The sequence below is a fragment of the Poecile atricapillus genome, chromosome 9, assembly GCF_030490865.1.
Source record: "Poecile atricapillus isolate bPoeAtr1 chromosome 9, bPoeAtr1.hap1, whole genome shotgun sequence".
Taxonomy (NCBI): domain Eukaryota; kingdom Metazoa; phylum Chordata; class Aves; order Passeriformes; family Paridae; genus Poecile; species Poecile atricapillus.
This window is the reverse complement of record NC_081257.1, coordinates 14296887-14316494: the sequence shown is the minus strand read 5'-3', so window position 1 is coordinate 14316494 and position 19608 is coordinate 14296887. Positions and strand designations below refer to the sequence as shown.

The 19608-nt window shown below is 44.0% G+C and overlaps 2 protein-coding genes across 2 annotated transcripts in view; both read left to right on the top strand.

The window, feature by feature from the left end:
* Positions 1–5512, top strand: part of UROC1 (urocanate hydratase 1) — a 37449-nt gene extending 31937 nt beyond the window's left edge. Inside the window, exons 19-20 of the mRNA XM_058845445.1 lie at positions 4565–4664; positions 5270–5512. Coding sequence (XP_058701428.1) covers positions 4565–4664; positions 5270–5410 — 241 coding nt within the window. The 3' untranslated portion in view covers positions 5411–5512. The remainder of the gene's footprint in view (positions 1–4564; positions 4665–5269) is intronic.
* A 2463-nt stretch (positions 5513–7975) lies between these two features.
* Positions 7976–19608, top strand: ZXDC (ZXD family zinc finger C). Its single transcript, XM_058844775.1, has 10 exons — positions 7976–9943; positions 10429–10581; positions 11435–11513; positions 11638–11768; positions 12352–12522; positions 13067–13752; positions 14446–14530; positions 16313–16485; positions 17260–17361; positions 18192–19608. Exons 1-10 carry the CDS (start codon positions 8410–8412, stop codon positions 18276–18278), a joined length of 3201 nt encoding a protein of 1066 aa, XP_058700758.1. The 5' UTR covers positions 7976–8409; the 3' UTR covers positions 18279–19608.

Here is a 19608-nt window from a genome sequence, read left to right as displayed (position 1 = left end):
TTTTTCTCTCTGCTCGTGCCTGGTAGCATTAAAGACCACAGCCAAGTAAGGGCTGAATTAAACACCTCCTTCCCATGACATGCAGAACTCAGACACATGCCTAAACTGAAAAGCAGAATGAAAGAAATTTTCTAAATGGAGATGGAAACGGATCTCCTCCATACGGCACTGAAAGGCTACCTGGATTGGCAGAGATGCAGGAAAGCCTGGCCACACTGCAGTCTTGAGTTCTGGTTGTACTTTCCAGCATATTCCTGCAAAGCCTCTCCCATTTTACACTCATGTCTTCATTTAGTGGTACCGACAGGTAAAACGCTCTGTTAAATACTGTGGTGAACTCTCATGCTTCCTTGTTTCAAACAGTGTTGGAATATGCCAAAAAAAGCAAGCCAAAGAATTTGTAGCAGATGTTGTCCTCAGAGACATTTTAGGATAATTAATTGTAATTCATCTGGATGAGATGAATATAAAAAACATCCCTTCAGGTCAGCTGCAGAACCTCCTTGCTGCACTCATAATGCCTTTGATTTCTGTGACATAACTACTGCATAGAAGGGTGCAAGAGAGCAAATCTGAACAATGGGAAAAGAAAGCTTTCTGAGGATTTAAGTACATGGAGTAAAGATTTGCCTTTGATTATTTTAGTGATAAGGACCCACAGCCATGATTTCATTTACAATTTCCATAATTCTGAATGGAAAACACATACCAGAATGTCTCCCTACTCTGGTCATCTCAGTTTGAGGTTCCAGAGGTAGCAGCAGACAAGTTCTGTCTAAATTTTCTCAGCTGAGTTTAACCTTTTAAAATATCTGCTTGTGAAATACAAGCAAATAAAATAACTTTTCACAACATGTTGTATTTGAGATATTTTTATGACAATTCTAATTATTTGAGTTGGTAAAACAATTGCTAATGCCATGAATGTTCTGTGCATTGAAGATGCTTAATTCAGTGGATGCAAATGATCCTATTCCTTTCTGATCTCTCTAAGGCCAGTCCTTCCAGACACTTTTACCCCTCTGTGCCATTCAAAGGCAGCTTGGCTGAATGGTGAGACTGCCCTTAGTTCTGGAAAACTGGCCCTGACCACACTGCAATTTCAATGATACTGTTTTGGTTGTTTTGTAAGAGGAGTTACATCCATTTTGCCACAAGGCAGAGCAGATTTATGCTGTAATTTATGTAATGCATCAGAAAATTAGTGTGTGGGTATTCACTGAAATCAAAATTTCTCTGGAAAAAAAAAGGGTTTAGGTCTCCTTTTTGTCAATTCTTATGGCTGCTTGGGGGCTTGTCATTGCAGAACAGTATCTGCTCACCTTGTTCATGGAGCAGTCATAGATCTCTGTGGTCAAATTACCCTGCCTCAGTGAAGAATGCACCTGAAAATTAGGTGTGTCTCTGCAGAGCCTTACCAAGCCAGCATGCTGAGGCTCTGCTGTGGTGACCATGTCGTGTCATGAAGTGCCCTGGCCTGGAGAGCCCCCAAAGCCAGGCCAGGCAGGTGGTTCTGCTCGCCTTAACTAATGTGGCACCACCCTGGCTGGTGAAAGGGCTGCACCCCTGTGCCTTCTGAGGAGAGGGAGGAATAATCTAGAGGTGGCAAAAGAAGCAGAACAGCCCCCAGCCATAAAAAGTTGCTTTCTTTGCCTGGAGAAGACAGATACCCTTAGTTTTTGACCCTGTTTTGCCTTTTTTCTGGAGCGCTAAAAATCCATCTGACTTTGCCATAAAGAAATCTCCACGTTTGATAAACTCTTCTTGTCATCAATTGAGTTGGAAATGTGAAAGTGGAAGTTTATATATCTTTATAAAACAAAAATACATGAGATTAGAGAGAAATCCAGTTGTCATTGGCAAGGTTCTGCCCTGGGAGTTCAGACATGGGTAATTTCACTGTGTTTAGCTGCCAGTCCTCCCTGCAGAGGCTGGGCTTGCCTGGAACTGCTGGCAGATCAGCTGTGCCTTCCCACTGAGACTGTACAAGTGCCTTTTACATGCTTTATTTTCTGTTACAGCCTTGTGGGACAAACAGGAAAAGCAGGATTAATATTTATTTAGCTGGAATCTGCATCACATGTACTCTGAGAGAGATTTAAGATTAACATGGTCTTGACTATAATTACAGTAAATGATTGTTATTCATTTTTTGCTGCCTGTTTGTTTGCAGGAGAATGTATATTAGCAGAGCCTGGATAACTGCAGTAACAAAAAGGCAGTAACAAAGGCAGAAGTGCAGAATTGATCTGCACTGTTGACAATGTGACATCTTGATTGTGAGAGAGGCCTTGTTTTCTTTGATCATCTGAGAAGGAGACATCTGGAAATTATAGGAGGTAGCTTAGGTCAAAATGCCACATGTTTCTTTAATTCTGAAAATGTGACTCAATACTAATGAAGGCAGAGAGAAGTTTTGGTAGAAAATCCATCATGACAAACGTTGGCATTTAGTGTAGGAGTGATTTTAGGCAGTAGAATGGGCCCTGGTGAATGCTTTGGATTTGCACTGGCGTAACTTCATGGAAATCGATGGAAAGGCTTTAAATTTACCAGCTGCAAGCAGATCAGCTGCTCCTTGTTCATGCCTAAGCTTCAAAGGATGCTCTTTGGGATACTGTGGGCAGAGGGAAATTTTGCCACTGAAAGAATATCATCCTCCTACATGGCATCTCTTTATAAAGCACTGGTCCAGAGGTCTGGGTTTCTGTGGCTTTGAACTCTGACAGTAAAGAGTAGTGCTCTGTTCTTTGGTCTCTATACAGGAGCAGCAGAGCATGGTGGAGTAACTGGCCCTGGCACAATCACATTTGTTGTCATCCAGTCTGGTCCCTTCTTTTGGAGAGGACAATAGCAACATGAGCTATTCAAAAAGTAGAATTTGCAAGAAATGCAGATGTTTGGCTGTTTGTATTCATCCCCAGATGAGACTAAGAGCAGAACTAGTGAAAGACTTCAAACAGTAAAAACAGCCTGGGTATTAAATTCCAGGCTGAAAAGAGTTGACAGTATCAATCAAAAAGAATAATTTTATTTTGAAGAGTCAGATCTTACAATATTCAAACATCTCAATTGAACTCATGACTTTGAAACAAATTTTCCAGTTAAAAACCTAATTCATTCAGTGATGTTCTGCTGTAACAACTGTCACTTTCAAGAAAACTCTGCCTTTCAACAGAAAATGCATTTGTACTAGTGACATGGAAAAGTGAAGGGAATTCAGAAAATGGTAGTGTGATGATGGTGAGATGTGGAGCCCTGTGTTCCTTGCTGAGCTCTGTGATAGGGTCTGACTTAGCACACAGGTACTGTATATAAGTAGTAGGAAGGGAATTAACACCACATGAGTAACAACATTCCATTGAAACTAAGAAAATGTGAGTTCTAGTTTTCAGGAAGTAGATCTCAGGTCTGTGAGGCTCTAGTTTAGCCTCAATTCTCTATTTCCTCAGAAGCTCAAGTTACTGCTGGAAAATACACATTAAGAAACAATTCCTTCCTGGACTGGAAGACTCTCAACTCCTATCTGATTAATGGACATGTCTGATGTTGTTCCATGTAAATTTTGTAAACTTATATTAACTATAAAACTCAGAGGACAAAATCCTGCCACCAGGGATTTCCATTAGTCTCTCATACCATGTACTGTTGTGTGACGTGCCCTGTCCCTCAGGTATTGCTGATGCTGAGCTCTAATGCCAGAACTCTCACAGATTTACAGCAAGATTAATCTCCCAGCTGCATCCACCACTATTCACCATATGCCATGGAATGGGAGCTCAAGCAGGCCAGATTCTGAAGTCAAGACAAGATGTTTTGCTCTACGTGTTTTCCCTGTCCTTTAAAACCAGACTGTTATTTCCCCCAAGAATAATCTGTTCATTTTAACATATTTCTGTTCTTCTTCTGCCAATAAGTCTGCTTCCTGAAAAGTTGGCACTGATGTATATAAACATCTCTGTATCTCATACAAAATGAATGACTGTTTTGGAAATGATTGAGGCAGATGTGTATTAAGTGGTGGTTAACACTTTTTTAATAAAATGCTTATGCTCTGTCATTTGTCCCAAGAGAATATAAATAGATCCATCTGTCTGCTGCTGTAAGTACACTGTCACCCTCAGGATCCTGGCTAGGTGGCAGCTGTAGTGCAGCAAACATGAGGAACTTAACCTTTAAAAACACCCTGAGACAGGTAAATCTCTGGCCCATCAGATCTGTTAACCTTTTTTCACCTGTTTTCAGAGCCACCACGCAGTGCAGGACTCAGGAGATACAGAGCAAACTTAATTTTTGGTGTCCCTGCTTGGAGCAGATCCTGACTGCTAGCTGGTCATTATAAGAAAGGTGGGCTAGGTTTGCTGCAGATCAGGAAATTCAGCCTTTGCCTGCTAAACACTCTTTTTCTTTTTTCATATGTATAAAACATCGCTGATAGTCTCTTATTCAGAATAATTTCTGTATTCTCATCCTTTTTGCAGTACAACTGAACAAATTAGCTCCTATACATTTTGTGGTATTTGTCTGAATTATTTTTGTTTCATTCTCTCACATTTTATTTTAGGGGTGAAGTGATCAATGGGGGATTTGGCCTGGTTTTGGATGGGTCCAAGGAAGCTGAAGAACGAGCTAAGATGATGCTTAGCTGGGATGTTTCCAATGGAGTAAGCAAAACTCATATATGTATACTTTAATTTTTTTATTTTTTTTTTTAATCTGGGGAATCTTGCTTGTACACAGATCAAAACACAGAGTTTTGCTGATGGAAAAGGGGTTTATGATTTCTCTAGCTGTTGGTAGAATTTCACCCTTCCATGCTGGCACAGAGTTTGGCTCCTTGATTTCATAGTTGAAAATGCATTGAAGTGACATTTTCCTTTTGCATTTAAAAGGAAATATTTATCCCACTACAAAAGCACTGACTGCTTAAATGACACTGTTATCTAAAGCTAGTTTTACAGAGCTGGGATGGAGTGCACAATTACTTCTGGTAAGGGAATTTTGCAAGTTTTTAAGGTACCTGTCTCTACCAGTGTTTATCTGTCTAATGTTATGCATGGAAAAGTACCATGTCTACCCAAGTACCACTCACAAAATTGAAATATTACAGAAATTACTTGCAAAATCAGAAGGGAATCTAAAAACTGGCAGAGGGCTGAAAGATTTATTGTCACGAGTTGGGTGCCAGTGTTCACGCAAATATGGTGCAAGGTGGGTGTGGCAAGAGAAATGTCTGATTTTTACACCCCTTCATTCTGCTGTCTGACAGGTCGCCAGGCGCTGCTGGTCGGGAAATGCCTTTGCTTATGAAACCATCTGCCAGGCAATGAAGGAAAATGGCACACTGAGGGTGACTCTCCCTCACAAGGTGGTGGATGAGAACATCTTGGAGCAAGCCGTGAAACATTAGTGGTACTCCCAGTGCAATGTTGCTCTTGCAGATATAATTGAAGTTGCTTCCTTGATACCCTGCTCTGCTCTCTGGCCAAATGATAAAAATCTTGCAAATGTCTGTTCCATGTGAGTTCTTTTTTTTTTCCTTTCTCTTACTTATTAATGGGGCAAATCTGTTTGTGTTTGTGACAGGTCCACCAGGAACAGTCTTTTCACCAACATATTTGGAACAATGTTTGCAATAAGAAACTGTTCATGATGGGAATGGAATGGGAATTTTTTCCCTGAAAATTAAATGGAAAAAAAAAATCCCCAACAACAAAACACTTATTCCTGTTAATATATAAATTAATGTGTGCTGTCCTGTCTCATGCTAAGCATGGCGCTGTCACACACAGGCTTCATTCTGACATGAACACAGTGGCAGCAGTCCCTTGCCCCCATGGGCTTGCTCTGGAATGTCACTGCACTGTATCCATTACCTTTTGGATGGAAAGGGGTGTTCACACATAAACCTGCCTGTGCTGCTGCAGAGGGGATGTGATGAGCTGCAGTATCAGGGCAGCACACAGTCCTCAGGACTGTGAAGCTCTACCCCTGCTAGAGCCCATGCTATACCCACAGGTGAGCAATCTGCAGCTCTGCATTGCTGCTAAGGAAAGGAAAGTGTTTATTTTGAATCACAAATGAGTTCTTTACTCTGTTCACGTACTGTGTCTGTCTCCAGATGAACAGTGAGAGTCTGGCATCTGCTTGAAACCGAGCCTTCTGTGAAGTACAATCTGCAGTTGATAGGAATGGCTTTACATTATGGAAAAAACCCACCCACATTGCCAATTTATATGATTGAGATGGGAGTAGTTGTCAGGCAGATTTGACAGCCTTTGCTTTGACATATGTTATGCATTACCTTATTAATAATCACAGTGGACTAGGTCCAAAGTTAGGGTATTGGTATTATGTGAAACCACTCTAATCTTCATAGCCCAAAAACACTGGTGTTTCTTGCTTTGTTAAGAGGAACAACCAGAAAATACACTAGCTTTTCTTGTACCGAGGAATGTAGAGCTGTTCCATAGACTCATCTCAATTCTGAGTTGAAAATACACCACAGACAAGATGCTGAAGAAATATTTGTCACAAATTCTTCACCTTTGTACTATTCAGTACCGGGGTGCCTGCCAGCATCATCTACCAGTTCACCTTTACATCCCAGGCACAAAAAGAACCTTATTTTTTTCTAGTAGCCTTATTGCCCAGAGGACATAACCTTACCAGTGTAGCCAGGATATGTTTAATGTCTCCCTGGGAGTTTATAACTCTAGACTGCCTGTAGGGACACATAGAACCCGTATGTTCTATAACCCATATGCTATAAACAGCTACAAGTTGAAATTCAGATTATGAAGTCTATTAAATGAGGCAGCATGAGTTAAGGTAAAAAGGGGCACAGAAAGGCAGTGAACTGGCAAGCAGTTATATAAGACTTCACTGGAGTTTGTTTCAGTGATGTAGTATGTAGCTATATGTAGATGTTTAAGTCTATTTTGGTCTTTTAAGTGCGAATCTCAAGCACCTAACAAATGTGAACTGGCTGAAGTTTACAATACCTCTGTGAGGGCACAGGGAAACACCTGTTTCTGCCAGGGATGAAATAGCAGGGAGTTTCCAGCACACAGAAACCATAACCAGCCCCAGTGAAAAGCTCCTTTTCTGAGCCCTGCTGAGTCTTAATTTATCTGTCCTCTACTGGCTTGCAGAGAAGCTGAGACTGTGAATAGGCTGTTGTGGTGTGGGGGTGCTGATGTCATTTCTAGGTAGCTGACCTTGCTCCTGGACAAAGGGAGGAGAGTTTTAAATCCATCCATCTGTAGGCAGTGCATTGGATCTGATCTGGGCAGGTGATGTACAATCAGTGAATTTCTGCAGTGCAGTGAAGTCTCAAGTTTGCCAGGCTGAACCATCCTTCCTATGAATCTTAGCACCTTAATGCTTTCCAAAAATGCAGACACTTATCCTGACAACCTTGTGAATGGTTGCAGATGGAGGCAAGAGCTTGGTGATAGGTTTTACATCCTTCAACCAGGGATGCACCTTTGTGTTAAGCAATAAACTCAGGTGCAGACCTTTTCCCAGCAGTGTGAAGGAAGGTACTGCAAACACCTCCACAGAGAGACTGGGATGGCTGGGGACACCAAGGACAGGGAAGACCTACACGCATTGGAACTCAGCCCAGTGTACCACAGCTCTGGGTGTACCACAGCTCCAGCTTCCCTGGAGATGCGTGTGCCTGGCCAGGGTTCACACCCTGGCCAGAGGAGGTTTGATGCTCAGAAAGGAGGAATAATCTGAGCAAAAGGATCACAGCACCATCTGCTGGGACTGCTCACCAGTCCCACAGCAGCATGGAACTGATAAATTTCCCATAGCAAATACAGGATAATTTTACCTTTTCCTTAAGTGCTGGAAAGCCATAAGGCAGTTGAACATTCTCCCAAAGAAAGCTTTACTCAAGAATAAATAAATAATAATAATAATAAAGCATTAATTGAATTTTTTTTTCTATTTTTTTTGTGCTGGTCCATCTTGGGTGATGGTGTGCCATGGTGATGCTTGAACAGTGACTTTGCACTGCCTAGGGCTGGCCTGTAGTGCTGTTTCCATATTCCCACTCATGGAATGCAGGGTGTTTTGCTAAAGCATTTCCCCCTCTCAGCTCTCTGAGCTGCACCTTTAGCATTGCTCCCACACGTCCAGGGACACAATCCTCCCCTGCTACTTGTGAGACCACATCTGGGGTGCTGTGCCCAGTTGTGGGCTCCTCAGTATGAGGAGGATATGGAGCTACTGGAGAGGGTTCAGCGAAGGGCCACAAAGGTGATTTGAGGTCTGGAACATCTGTTTAATGAGGAGAGACTGGGGGAGTGAGGCTTGTTTACTCTAGAGAAGAGAGAGGGGATCTCATGAACCCATATAAATATCTCAAAGTTAGGTGCTGTGGTGCCCAGCAACAAGATGAGGAGCAGTGGCCATAAACTAAAACATGAAAAGCTTCACCTCAACATGAGGAAGAACTTCTTTACCCTGAGGGTGGCTGAGCACTGGAACAGCTGTCCGGGGAGGGGGTGGAGTGTCTCTGCAGCCACCCAAACGCCACCTGGACGTGTTCCTGTCACCTGCTCACAGCGACCCTCCTTGGCAGGGTGGTCGGACTCCAGAGGTCCCTTCCAACCTTTATTCTTCTGGGGCTCCTCCTGGCCGTTAACAGGGGCACCACACAACCCGCAGGGCCTGACCCGACTCCAGGGGTGCCAGGCCGGGTGTCGCACGGGCCGCTCCCCGCTGCGCTATTCCCACCCGGGGCAGTCCGCTCCGTCCCGTCCGCAACTCCGCTCTCCGGGTTTTCCCGGCGCCGCCCGCGCCGCGCCCGCTCCGCGGTTCCGCGCTCCGCGTTTCCGCTGCGGCCCGCGCCGGCCCCGCCCCGCGGCTCCGGTTTCAGGCGCTGCTACAGGGACCCCCAAGATGGAAACGCAGGGGCTGCCGGCCGCGGAGGCGGCCCGGGCCCGGCCCGCCGCGCAACATGGCGGCCCTGCCGCGCCGCCGCCGCCCGGCTGGGACCCGCCGCCCGCCGCCGCCGCCCCCTCCCCCGCCGGCAGCACCGCCGCGCCGGGCCTCTACGTGAGCTTCCCGGTGCTGCTGGTGGAGGAGAAACCGGAGCCCGGCGCCACCCCGGCGCCCAGCGCGCCGCCGGCGGGGCCCGCGCCCGACAGCGACGGGCTCCTGCTCGTCTTCAACGTGGTGCGCGGTGCGGCCGAGTCCGGCGCGGGCGGCGGCGAAGCTGGGCGAGCTCAGCCCGGCCCGCCGCCCGCCGAGCTGCCGGAGGAGGCCCCCGGCTCGGCCCCGTCGCCGCCTCCTCCCCCGCCGCCAGCACCGCTGCCCCCCGCGGGCGGCGATGGCGGCGGGGCGGAGGACGGAGCCTTCTCGGGGACCATCACCATCAACAACCAGAGCCTGCTGGTGCGCATCGAGAACGGCGTCCTGACGCTGGGGCCCGGCGCCGAGCAGCCCGCGGGCACCGCGCCTCCCGCCGCCGCCAGCCCCGCCGAGCCGCCGGGCGGGCCGCGCCCGCGCTCGCCGCCGGCCTTCCCCTGCCCGGAGCCGCGCTGCGGAGAGGCCTTTCCCCGCAAGCAGCAGCTGCGGCTGCACCGGCTCTCGGCGCACGGCGGCGGCGAGGACGGGCGGGGCGCGGCGGCGCGGCCCTTCAGCTGCCCCGTGCCGGGCTGCGCCTGGTCCTTCGCCACGGCCTACAAGCTGCGGCGGCACCTGCACTCGCACGACAAACTGCGGCCGTTCGCCTGCGCGGCGCCCGGCTGCGCCAAGCGCTTCACCACCGTGTACAACCTGCGGGCGCACAGCCGCGCCCACGAGCAGGAGGCGGCGCACAAGTGCGAGGCGTGCGGGCAGCGCTTCCCCAGCGCCGCCCGCCTCGCCGCCCACCGCCGCCGCAGCCACCTGGAGCCCGAGCGGCCCTACCGCTGCGACTTCCCCGGTAAGCCGCCTCTGGGGATGGGCTCCCTTCCCTCCCCTTCCAGAAACTGGGATCCCCGCCCTGAGGCCGTGCGGCGCTCGGCTCGCTTCTCCTTCCTCTCCGTGGAAGTGGAAGACGCTCCCCAGAGTGTCGAGGGAGGTTCTCCTCCGGGCCACCTCAGTTACCAAGAGGAAAAAAAAGGGAATTGGATGATGCTGTGCCTTTCCTTCTACTGGTGCAGTGAAACACCGCAAGACACGGCGCCAGAATTCAGTGGGTGCTTCTTCACCCAGGCTATACTTGATTGCCCACCTTGGCAAAACAATTGTAATTCCTGGGAATAATGTTTAGGATTTCACAGTTCGATTTTTTTTCCCTTTTCCCCGATGTAATATCCTGAAAAACAATCATGAAAGTACCTCGCTAAAAGCTGGGAGGGAGAAAAGAGTGCAGTTTTCCTGACTGAGTTTTGTCAAGCAGATGTGCCGTTTCCCTTTTCTCCCCAGGCTGTGAGAGAACGTTTATCACAGTGAGTGCATTATTCTCCCACAATCGAGCCCACTTCAGAGAGCAGGAGCAGTTCTCCTGCTCATTCCCTGGCTGTAACAAGCAGTATGACAAGGCCTGCCGACTGAAAATCCACATGAGGAGTCACACAGGTATTCACAGGGATGACTTGTAAACGGGGAAGTACAGGGAGAACTGTAGACTTCAATGTGGTGGAAAAACTGGAAGTCAGGAAGGGTGACAGTAGTTATTTGGAGTCAGGGGAAGTATTTGATTCTTTTGGGGATGGGAGTCCACTGAATCAAGTTGTCAATGCAGAGTAGTTAGGGACGTGCAAAGCTGTGGCTTTTGTCCAGAGAAAACAATCCCAGCTCTATTCCCAAGTTCGCAGATGTTCAAAATGTTGCGTAAGTTTTACTTTTGATACAAACAAACGGCTAAAAACCTCTCAGAACAAATGGAATGTACAGTTTGGAACAGCAAGAAGATAAATTTCAGCTCTGACAAGCACGCCTGACTTGCAAGGACCACTGCAAAGCTGAATTGCAGCCTTGTCATGTTACTGCTGTGTCCTCTACTGTCCTCTCTTTTCCTGGTTTAATGGTTTTACAGTTTTGAGGTCTTCTAAAGTGTCACTTGAAGTTCATAGGTGTGATGGAAGCCAATGTCACATACTTCACAGTCTTGTAATCAAGACACAGTGACAGATCATGAAAACAGGTAAAAACAGTTCAGTCGCGTTTCTGAGTGATGCTGTTACTGGCTGTTGAAGCAGCTTCAGGATATTAGGTGGATTGGCAAATACCTGTGCTCTCTGATACAATAACGTGGAGTTAAAGCAAGCCCACATTGTAGGAGGGGGAAGGGACATGATAGTACTCCTGTGTTCCAGGAGAAGCTAGCTGATTTGTCTTGTCTTAATTCAGCTTAAGCAAGTTTTAAGATTTTCTAGTAGCAGTATGTGGTTTTGTATTAGATTATTAATGTACCATTTTTTTATTCAAGGTGAAAGACCTTTTATCTGTGACTTTGAAGGCTGTGGCTGGTCTTTTACTAGTATGTCCAAGCTTCTGAGGCATAAAAGGTAAAGGAAACTTTTTCTGATTATACTGTCCTAAGGCACTGGCTGTTTGCTTGTCTTTGTTTATCTTCCAGTAGCTAAGCAGCAGTGGATTTATCATGCCAGTGACAATTTCCTTCTCTTGTAGGAAACACGAAGATGACAGGAGATTCATGTGCCCAGTAGAAGGCTGTGGGAAGTCCTTCACAAGAGCAGAACACTTGAAAGGCCACAGTATAACTCACCTTGGTACAAAACCATTTGAGTGTCCAGTAGAAGGTATTGCTCCACTCTCATATGTGTTTCCTGGTAACTGGTGTGCATTTCTGTCTAAAGGTTATGTGTGCATGGTACAGCACTGGGATAATTTAGAGTGAGTCTTCTAACAGGGTTTGAAGAGGTAAAATTAAACAGAAGACTGAACAAGTGATCATTCCCAGAGTTAGGAATGACAGAGCAAACTGTTTTGCACTGTAGCCTGACCACCCTCACCACTTCAGTGGGACTCCAGAAGCAAAGATTTTTGGGTGTGATCTGGATTATTCAGCTTTTTAAAGTAAAGTAGCTCTACTTGATGATTGTTTCTCCTTTTCATGGCTTTTCCAGCAGTCGTCATGGAAAATTTCAGATGCCATAGTGTGAAAAGGCTGTGCTTTACCCTGAATGACTTAAGTGCTTTGTTTTGTCAGAAACAGGTTGTTAAACTGTTCTTCCCTTTGTCAGGCTTACTTTATTGTGGTGTCTTTGATTGTATGCACAGGTACTGCAAAAGAGCAAGTGATTTGTTAAGACATTAAATATTAGTATTAAATTGAAACTTCATTAAATTTGGAACTTCAAAGCCTTATATATCTTCTTGCAGGCTGTTGTGCAAAATTTTCAGCACGAAGTAGTCTGTATATTCACTCCAAAAAACATCTTCAGGATGTGGACTCGTTAAAGACTCGGTGCCCTGTTTCCAGCTGCAATAAACTGTTCACTTCCAAACACAATATGAAGGCTCACATGGTCAAACAGCATAACTTCAGCCCAGGTAGTGTTTGTCTCTGTCTGTCAGAGGGTGCAGTGGAAAAAGTAAATGTTTCATTAAGGGAAATATGTAATTACTGATGAGCTCCATTGATATGAATGACAGAATCTTCTCTGATACTGAAGTTGGTTTTACCCTCTTCTAAAATTTTCTGTGGGATCTCTAAGTATCAGAAAGTGATACTTGAGCTTGACCTCTGAAATTGTGAGGAAATGCAGCATTTTTCAATGAAGCAGAGCTTGTTCTTTTCCATGCATTCTGTAAAATATAAACAAACTCCAAAAAGAGTTCTTTTCTCACCCCTGTCACTCCTTTTACAACCTGTTCTTAGCCTGCACTGCCTTAGTGTTATTTTTTGGCCAGTGCTTTTGTAACTCACACTTCTCAGTAAAGGAGTGAACTTATTTCAGTAGGCTGCTTTTCCTTAAATCTGCTCTCAGGGAAGTTGGGAAGTGTTTCAGTAGGCTAAGAATATAGAATTTTAAGATTCCTTTTCTTCCTGCTGTCTGTGGAAGCTCTCCCTTACAACCAAACCCTTCTTTTCCAGATCTCCTAACCCAGCTGGAAGCAACCAGCTCCCTCACCCCCAGCAGCGAACTCACTAGTCCAGGGCAGAGTGATCTCAGCAACATCGACCTCGTATCCCTGTTTTCCAACGTGTCCAGTAACAATTCTGGAATTACGATGGACATGGCGCTGGTGAACTCTGGAATTGTCACGATCGATGTAGCTTCGGTGGGCTCGACGCTTGGAGGGAACCTGCCTGTCAGTAACAATTCCCTGAACCAGGCAGTGGATCCCTTGATCCTGGTGGCGAGCAGCGACATGCCCCAGAGCCTGGACAGTTCTCTCCTGCTGGGAACCAGTGCAACGGTTCTACAGCAAAGCACTTTAAATTTGGATGATGTACAGACTGTCAATGCCGAAGCCTTGGGTTCCCTGGCATCTCTGTCAGTGAGGAATTCCGGTCAGGATGTGCACGGGTTGACATCCAGCAATAATTTAACAATAGACACAGCCACTTTGACTCCTTCCAGCAGCCTCGGCAGCACCACTGTGCCTGAGTTACTGACGCCAACTAAAGCTGAACGGAATTTGCTTCCCAGCTCAGATGTGGTTGGTCAGCAGGAGGGCAGCAAAGTAGTGACACAGTTTGTGTTCTCCAATCCCCCGGGAAGTTACAGTGCACAGAAGGAAATGGATCTTGGCGCAGTGACTGGCAGCTCATTTTTGGTATGGAGTAACTGTGTTCACCCCTAGATGAGACAGCCTGACCTTGGGGATATCCCTGACTACTCACACTTTATAGGGAGACCTTCCAGATTTTGCAGATCATGCATTTTGGCTCTCTCTTGATGAAAGATGTAGATCGATGTGTTGAGTAGTGTGTTTTTGCAGGTACATTCAGTTCTAAGAAATACTGAAATTCTGGTGGGAACAGTTCAGGAAGAACCTTTCAAAATAAGCAGCTGTCCATCTGAAATGGAATTTGCAAGAACACCCAAGAGTAAATGTTATAAATGTTACGTGTTCATTTCATTCCAGGGAAAGATTTGGGCTGTAACAGTAACTGCAGCATTTTCATCCCAGTCCTCATTCCTCTTTTAAGTACTTTTCCCTTTCTGCTTCACTGTGTTATTGCAGACTTAACTTTTGTTTACATTACAAAGTACATGTTTACACTCTTAAAATCTGAACACTTACAAATGTGGAGATGACTGTTTCTTGTGTTGAACTCCAGATGTTGAATAAATTCACGGAATTTATTGAAACTCTAATCATAAGATGGGGGAAATTAGAATTCAGTGTTTGCAGCATAGAAGATAACTGCATCTGAGAACTCATTAATCTGTGTTCATTATCTTGTTTTGTTCTTAATTCCAAAAACCTTGCATCTCTGGGCTTTTTTTTTTTTCTTTAAACTAGGAGAGCAGTGGGTCTGCAAGAACAGACTACAGAGCCATTCAACTGGCCAAGAAAAAGAAACAAAAAGGGAATGGCAGCAGCACAGGTGAGAAGCCATTAATTCTGATAAATTTACGAAATAAAAATATTTAGTAATTGTGGCAGTGCAGTGGGAGCAGGTTTCTGAGTAACATTCTTAAATGTCCTACCCTGTGTATTGATAGTTAAAATAATTATGCATGTGGTGTACCATCTGTTGCTTAGGATAATCACATTGTGTGGAATATCAGAGTCACAGGAAGTTTACAAAGAAAGCTGTGCCCTATGTTTCATGATTATTAACAAGACACTAGCTGTCCATCTCTTTATCTGCTTCTTATTTTCTTATTAAAACAAAAAATAATGTCACTGTGCTTTCTCTTTATGCTTTTGGTCTTATCCAGGGGTTCTTTTACTCAATACAGACAATGTAAAGATCAACTAGATTTTGCTTTGTGTTTCATGTAGTAACAGTGTTAAGGAATTTACTTTTTGATTTTCTAGATATACTCAAACCTCTCTCTTATACTTTAGCCTTGCAGGGGGGTTCTTGTGCAGGGTGAGTTTAGTCATGATTCCAGATATCTCCTCTTAGTTTGACTCAAAGCCATTTGATGTGAATAATAACCATTCCTTTGTCAGATCAAACGTGGTTCATGGTTCACTGGACTTGCACAAGCTCAGGTGTTTGAGCTGTGTCTACCTTTGGGGCTGGGGTAGAATATCATGTTTATATCAATATCATATATATAGATTGAGTTTAGTGCTGCTTTGCTGTCTCTTAGACCTTCCTTCTCTGACAATCAAGGCAATAGTTTTTGAGGCAGTTTAAGAGACTAGTTCTGATTTGAGACCTGTTTTGTTTGTGTATTTGTAAAATGCACATGTGCATACATTCTGTCTGGTTCACCAAATCATCACATGGAAGGATAAGTGCTTTATGAGGTTAGTTCTGAAGGGCCTTGTATTATCAAACATGTGCATGTATCATCAAACACATCTTTTGGACATCAGTTTAAAAAATATGATTGCACTTTGCATGACTCCTTAGATGACCTCAGAAAATTCCTGTCTCCCAATAGTCCACTTTTCACTAGCTGTTGCCTTAATGGTATGCTGTGCTTCTCAAAGTGGTCTAGATAGTCTTGTATTTCTTACTGGTTTCACTAGATTGAGTGAATATTGTAGAAGGAAGTCCAGTGTTTAAAAATAGGTTATCCAAGCCTTTCATGTATTACAGATTTTTAAAAAAAAATCCAAACAAAAAACTGAAGAGCTGACAGGACTGTATTCTTACATTTGTTTTGATTAGGGTTTTGGCTATCAGCTTGTGATACAGCAGCTGGTTCATCCTGCTTTAAACTGAAAAAAACTTAAGGTTGTTATAGTTATACTTGTGTAGCCTGTTCTACCTAGTAGTCCTTGAAATCTTTCTGTAAATAATGATCTTCACTATGCTTTATTTTACAGTTTAGAAAAATCATGTGTATGGCTTCTTGGGAAATGAGTTGCAAAATGAAAAATAGAAAATGCAATCCTACTTCCTAGTTCTTTTCTCTAACGCCACAAATAGGCTGATATTTCTGTGCTACCACAGGGGAGGGCCCTAAGCTTAGCAATGATTTTTCAGTGGTGTTCATGTAAAAAGGTGCTCAGTCAGCAGCTGGAGTTCACCAGCTGAGTGTTCTCTGGCCTTTTAGCCAGAGGTGTTAGATGGTGCATGATTATGTTGCACTGTTGTGGGCATTTGCTGTGTGGTACATACAGCTGCAAAAAGTTGAAAAATACTAGCAGAAAACTTTGGCATATTCTTCCTGACCATCTAAATATTAAAACTGCTTTCTTTTAGGGGCATCTGGCTCTGGACAGAGGAAAAACAAGGGTGGTAAAGTAAGCCCTACCAACTTTTCTTCATCTGCTCCTGGCAGTCGTGTGGGTGGTAACATAGTTCTGCCAAATGGAGGGCTGACAATAAGGGACCCTGCCACTGGAGCCCAGTATGTGCAAATTCAGCTTCTTCAGGTAAGCGCTGAGGAGAAAAAAAAAAAGTGCTCAACTTCTCTGTTATCCAGACTCACATTTATGGAAGAATTTGAGTGTTTGGGAGCTCAGGTACTACTGCCCCTGGATAGGGTCTTGAGCTCTGCAGTATTCTTACATTATTCCATGCCTTATTTACAGAGTAAATGAGATGGACATGAAAATGTTTCTGCAAAAAGAAGTTTCAGCCTGAACTGTTATTTCTCTTATCCAATGAAATAAAGCTTAAAATTAAAAAAAAACAACAACAACAAAACAACCTAATAATTGGTGGGCACTGATTAATGGAGCATGGCCATGTTTTTTTGCCAGGTGTATCTGTGTAGTATTCAGAGAAAGCGTGAATTCCTTCTCCTTTATTCCTAGCAACTCTGGTATGGAAATACCTATGGGCAGATTTATTCATGGATCTATTTTTTGATGGGTGTTTCATGTTAAATATCAGCTTCATGAAAACATGATGAAAATTGTGTGTTTCTTTCTGAGTGTTAGATTTGTTGAAAGAGGACCATTCCTTTCTGTTCAGATCTTGCCAGTGTTCTAAGTTGATGAGGACGGGATAATACATAGCTGTACATTGAGCTAGGCTTAGATTTAAGTTGTAGTTAGCTTTCCACATCTTTGTGGAGTTAGGCCTTACTAGTACGGTGCAGTGGCTTTATCAGATATTTTAAGATTGCGAGGCTGAGTGAAATTTGTCATATTGTGCTGAGATACCAGGGGTTGTGTATTTTCATCATGTTTCTGCATTCACAGGATGATTCCCCAGGAGAGGGAGATCTTCCCTTCCAGCTGAGCTCTCAGTCTTCTTCATCACATTCTCAGCTTACAGTGGATTTACCTGTTCACATACTTCAGGTACAGCATGTCAAGCCACTGGGTTTTATTGCCTTGCTTGAAAGTAAAGAGTGTGAGCACTCTCATGTTCTGCCTGATGAAAACACCTTGTTTTCCATTGGGGATTGAATTCCATTCACAAGGAATAGTAAGCAGAGAGCTGCACTGCACGATTTATCTTGTGTCTGTTACCAACCTTTGGCACATCAGAGGGGGTTGTTTTTTCCCCTCTGTTGCTGAGTAATGAATAACTACGTGTTACTATTTTTTTCCGAAACGCCCCACCCTTGTTTTCCTGATCCCATCCTGCAGATACTAGGTGGGTCAAGAAATAGGATCAGAATTGGAATGTTGGAGGCTACAGGGAGGGGTGAGAAGTAGGAAATAGAACCTTGAAGCTAGATTTCAGAGTGGTACCCTTATGGGAGTGTCAGTTATGTTTAAAAGCCTGCCTGCTTGGGGACCTAATTTTTTATAAACTCTGCAGTGTACCTATTCCTGCCAAGTGTCCTTCTCCTGGATAGAAAATAAGCCTTTTTTGTTAAGGAGGGGCACCTTCCTCAAAACCTAGAAGTACAAGAGGAGTGGGTATGTTGGCCATGGTAGGGAATTAATGGAGGAAAAAGTGATTTTAAATTTATTTCCATTAGTAATGCTTATCTGAAGTGTTCCATATTAAAACTGTAGATAGATCTCCACTGTTTGGGTGGACCTCTGAAGTGGAAAAGCTTTGGGTTTCCTCTGAGCCATTCCAAGCATTGGTGTTGGATAAATGTCAAGAAAATCTTGCTGATAAGCACTGAAACCATCTAGAGGTGAAAGTACTTTATGCTGTCTGTTTCCTTTAACAGGAACCACATAATTCCACTGAAGATGATGCAGGTTCTGATAACTCTCAGTTCACTGGAAGCACAATAAATTTACAGGATCTGGAATGATGATTATTATGAACAGTTACTTGAAAACAAGTTGAGCAATCATGACAGAGTGAGATTACCGTGTGGATCTTTTTCCAAGGAAAATACGAAAAGTAGGAGAACTGAAGTATGGTTGCACTCTTTGTGATTTGCTTAAGACAGTTGCAGGTGAAAGATTTTCTTTAAAAATGTAAATCCCACTTGATGTGCCTGTGTAAGATACCCTGTCTGCCTGGTGGTTGGGAGGCTGAGGCAGACTGCTGTACAGTGTTGTTTCAGGGAGAAGTACTTTATTACACTTCAAACTGAGGTAATATTTACTGTTTTCACAGGAAAGCAAGTATTTTACAGCTAACAAGTGCAAATTTATAATCCTGCCTATGAAAGTTAAAACTTTCCTTCCATTGGTCTCCTCCCGGAGCCAGTGCATCGAGGAGTTAAGAGCTAAATTTTGCAAGTGTTTTCAACACACAAAAAAAAGGATTGTTACGGCCCCTGTGTTTGGCAGAAAACCAGAATAAAGTGTCACATGTAACAAAGTTAATGTTCTATGCCATGAAAATGAGATGCTCTAAAATCTTTGTTTTAGAAAGCTAGATTCTAAATGTTAACTTAGCTGTGAATCAGTTTGTAGCTCATGTTGAGTTTCTCCCTTTCCTTGCTCCTGCATCCCAAATACTTTGCTGAATTCTTCCAGCAAAACTTGAAAAAGAAAACTGCAATAGAACTGTACTCACTGTAAGTGATTAGCTAAGAGTCCAACAGCATCTGAGAGAGGTTTGTTTTATCTTTGTGTTCCCTTTTTGGGAGGAATGTTGACTGTCATGTAAATTTAAGCACCTTGATTTTTATCTCATCTATAAACCGCTGCCAAGTTACCTGTGAACTGGTCACTACCTTTTTATTTAGGGTTGTTTGGTGTTTTTGTTTTGCTAATTGAACACTGTTAGCACATGTTCTTTATTGCTATCCCAGAGTGTCACATATACCTGGAGCTTCTGGCTGGTTTACAAAAAATGCAGTTGTCAGAGTATTTTGTGAGGGGGAAAGAGTTGTTGCCCAGGAACATTTGCCCCTGAAAAACTGCAGTTTCTCTTGGGGGTGGGGGAGAGGTTGTATGTACTCTACTTACCGGTATACACCTAAATAAGTAAAGGGTTGTATAGGGAAAAAAACCACCTTTGGTTACGTTTTAAGGTAGTAATTTAAATGTTTCCTATGGTGATGTTCTGAATGCCTGTAAAAGTATGTATAGGAGTTTGATAAAAGGCTGTTTGTACTTTTTTTTTTTATTCTCAGTGAGGTGTGTGTATGCACGTATGTGTATTTACCTTTTTTTTTTTTTACAAAA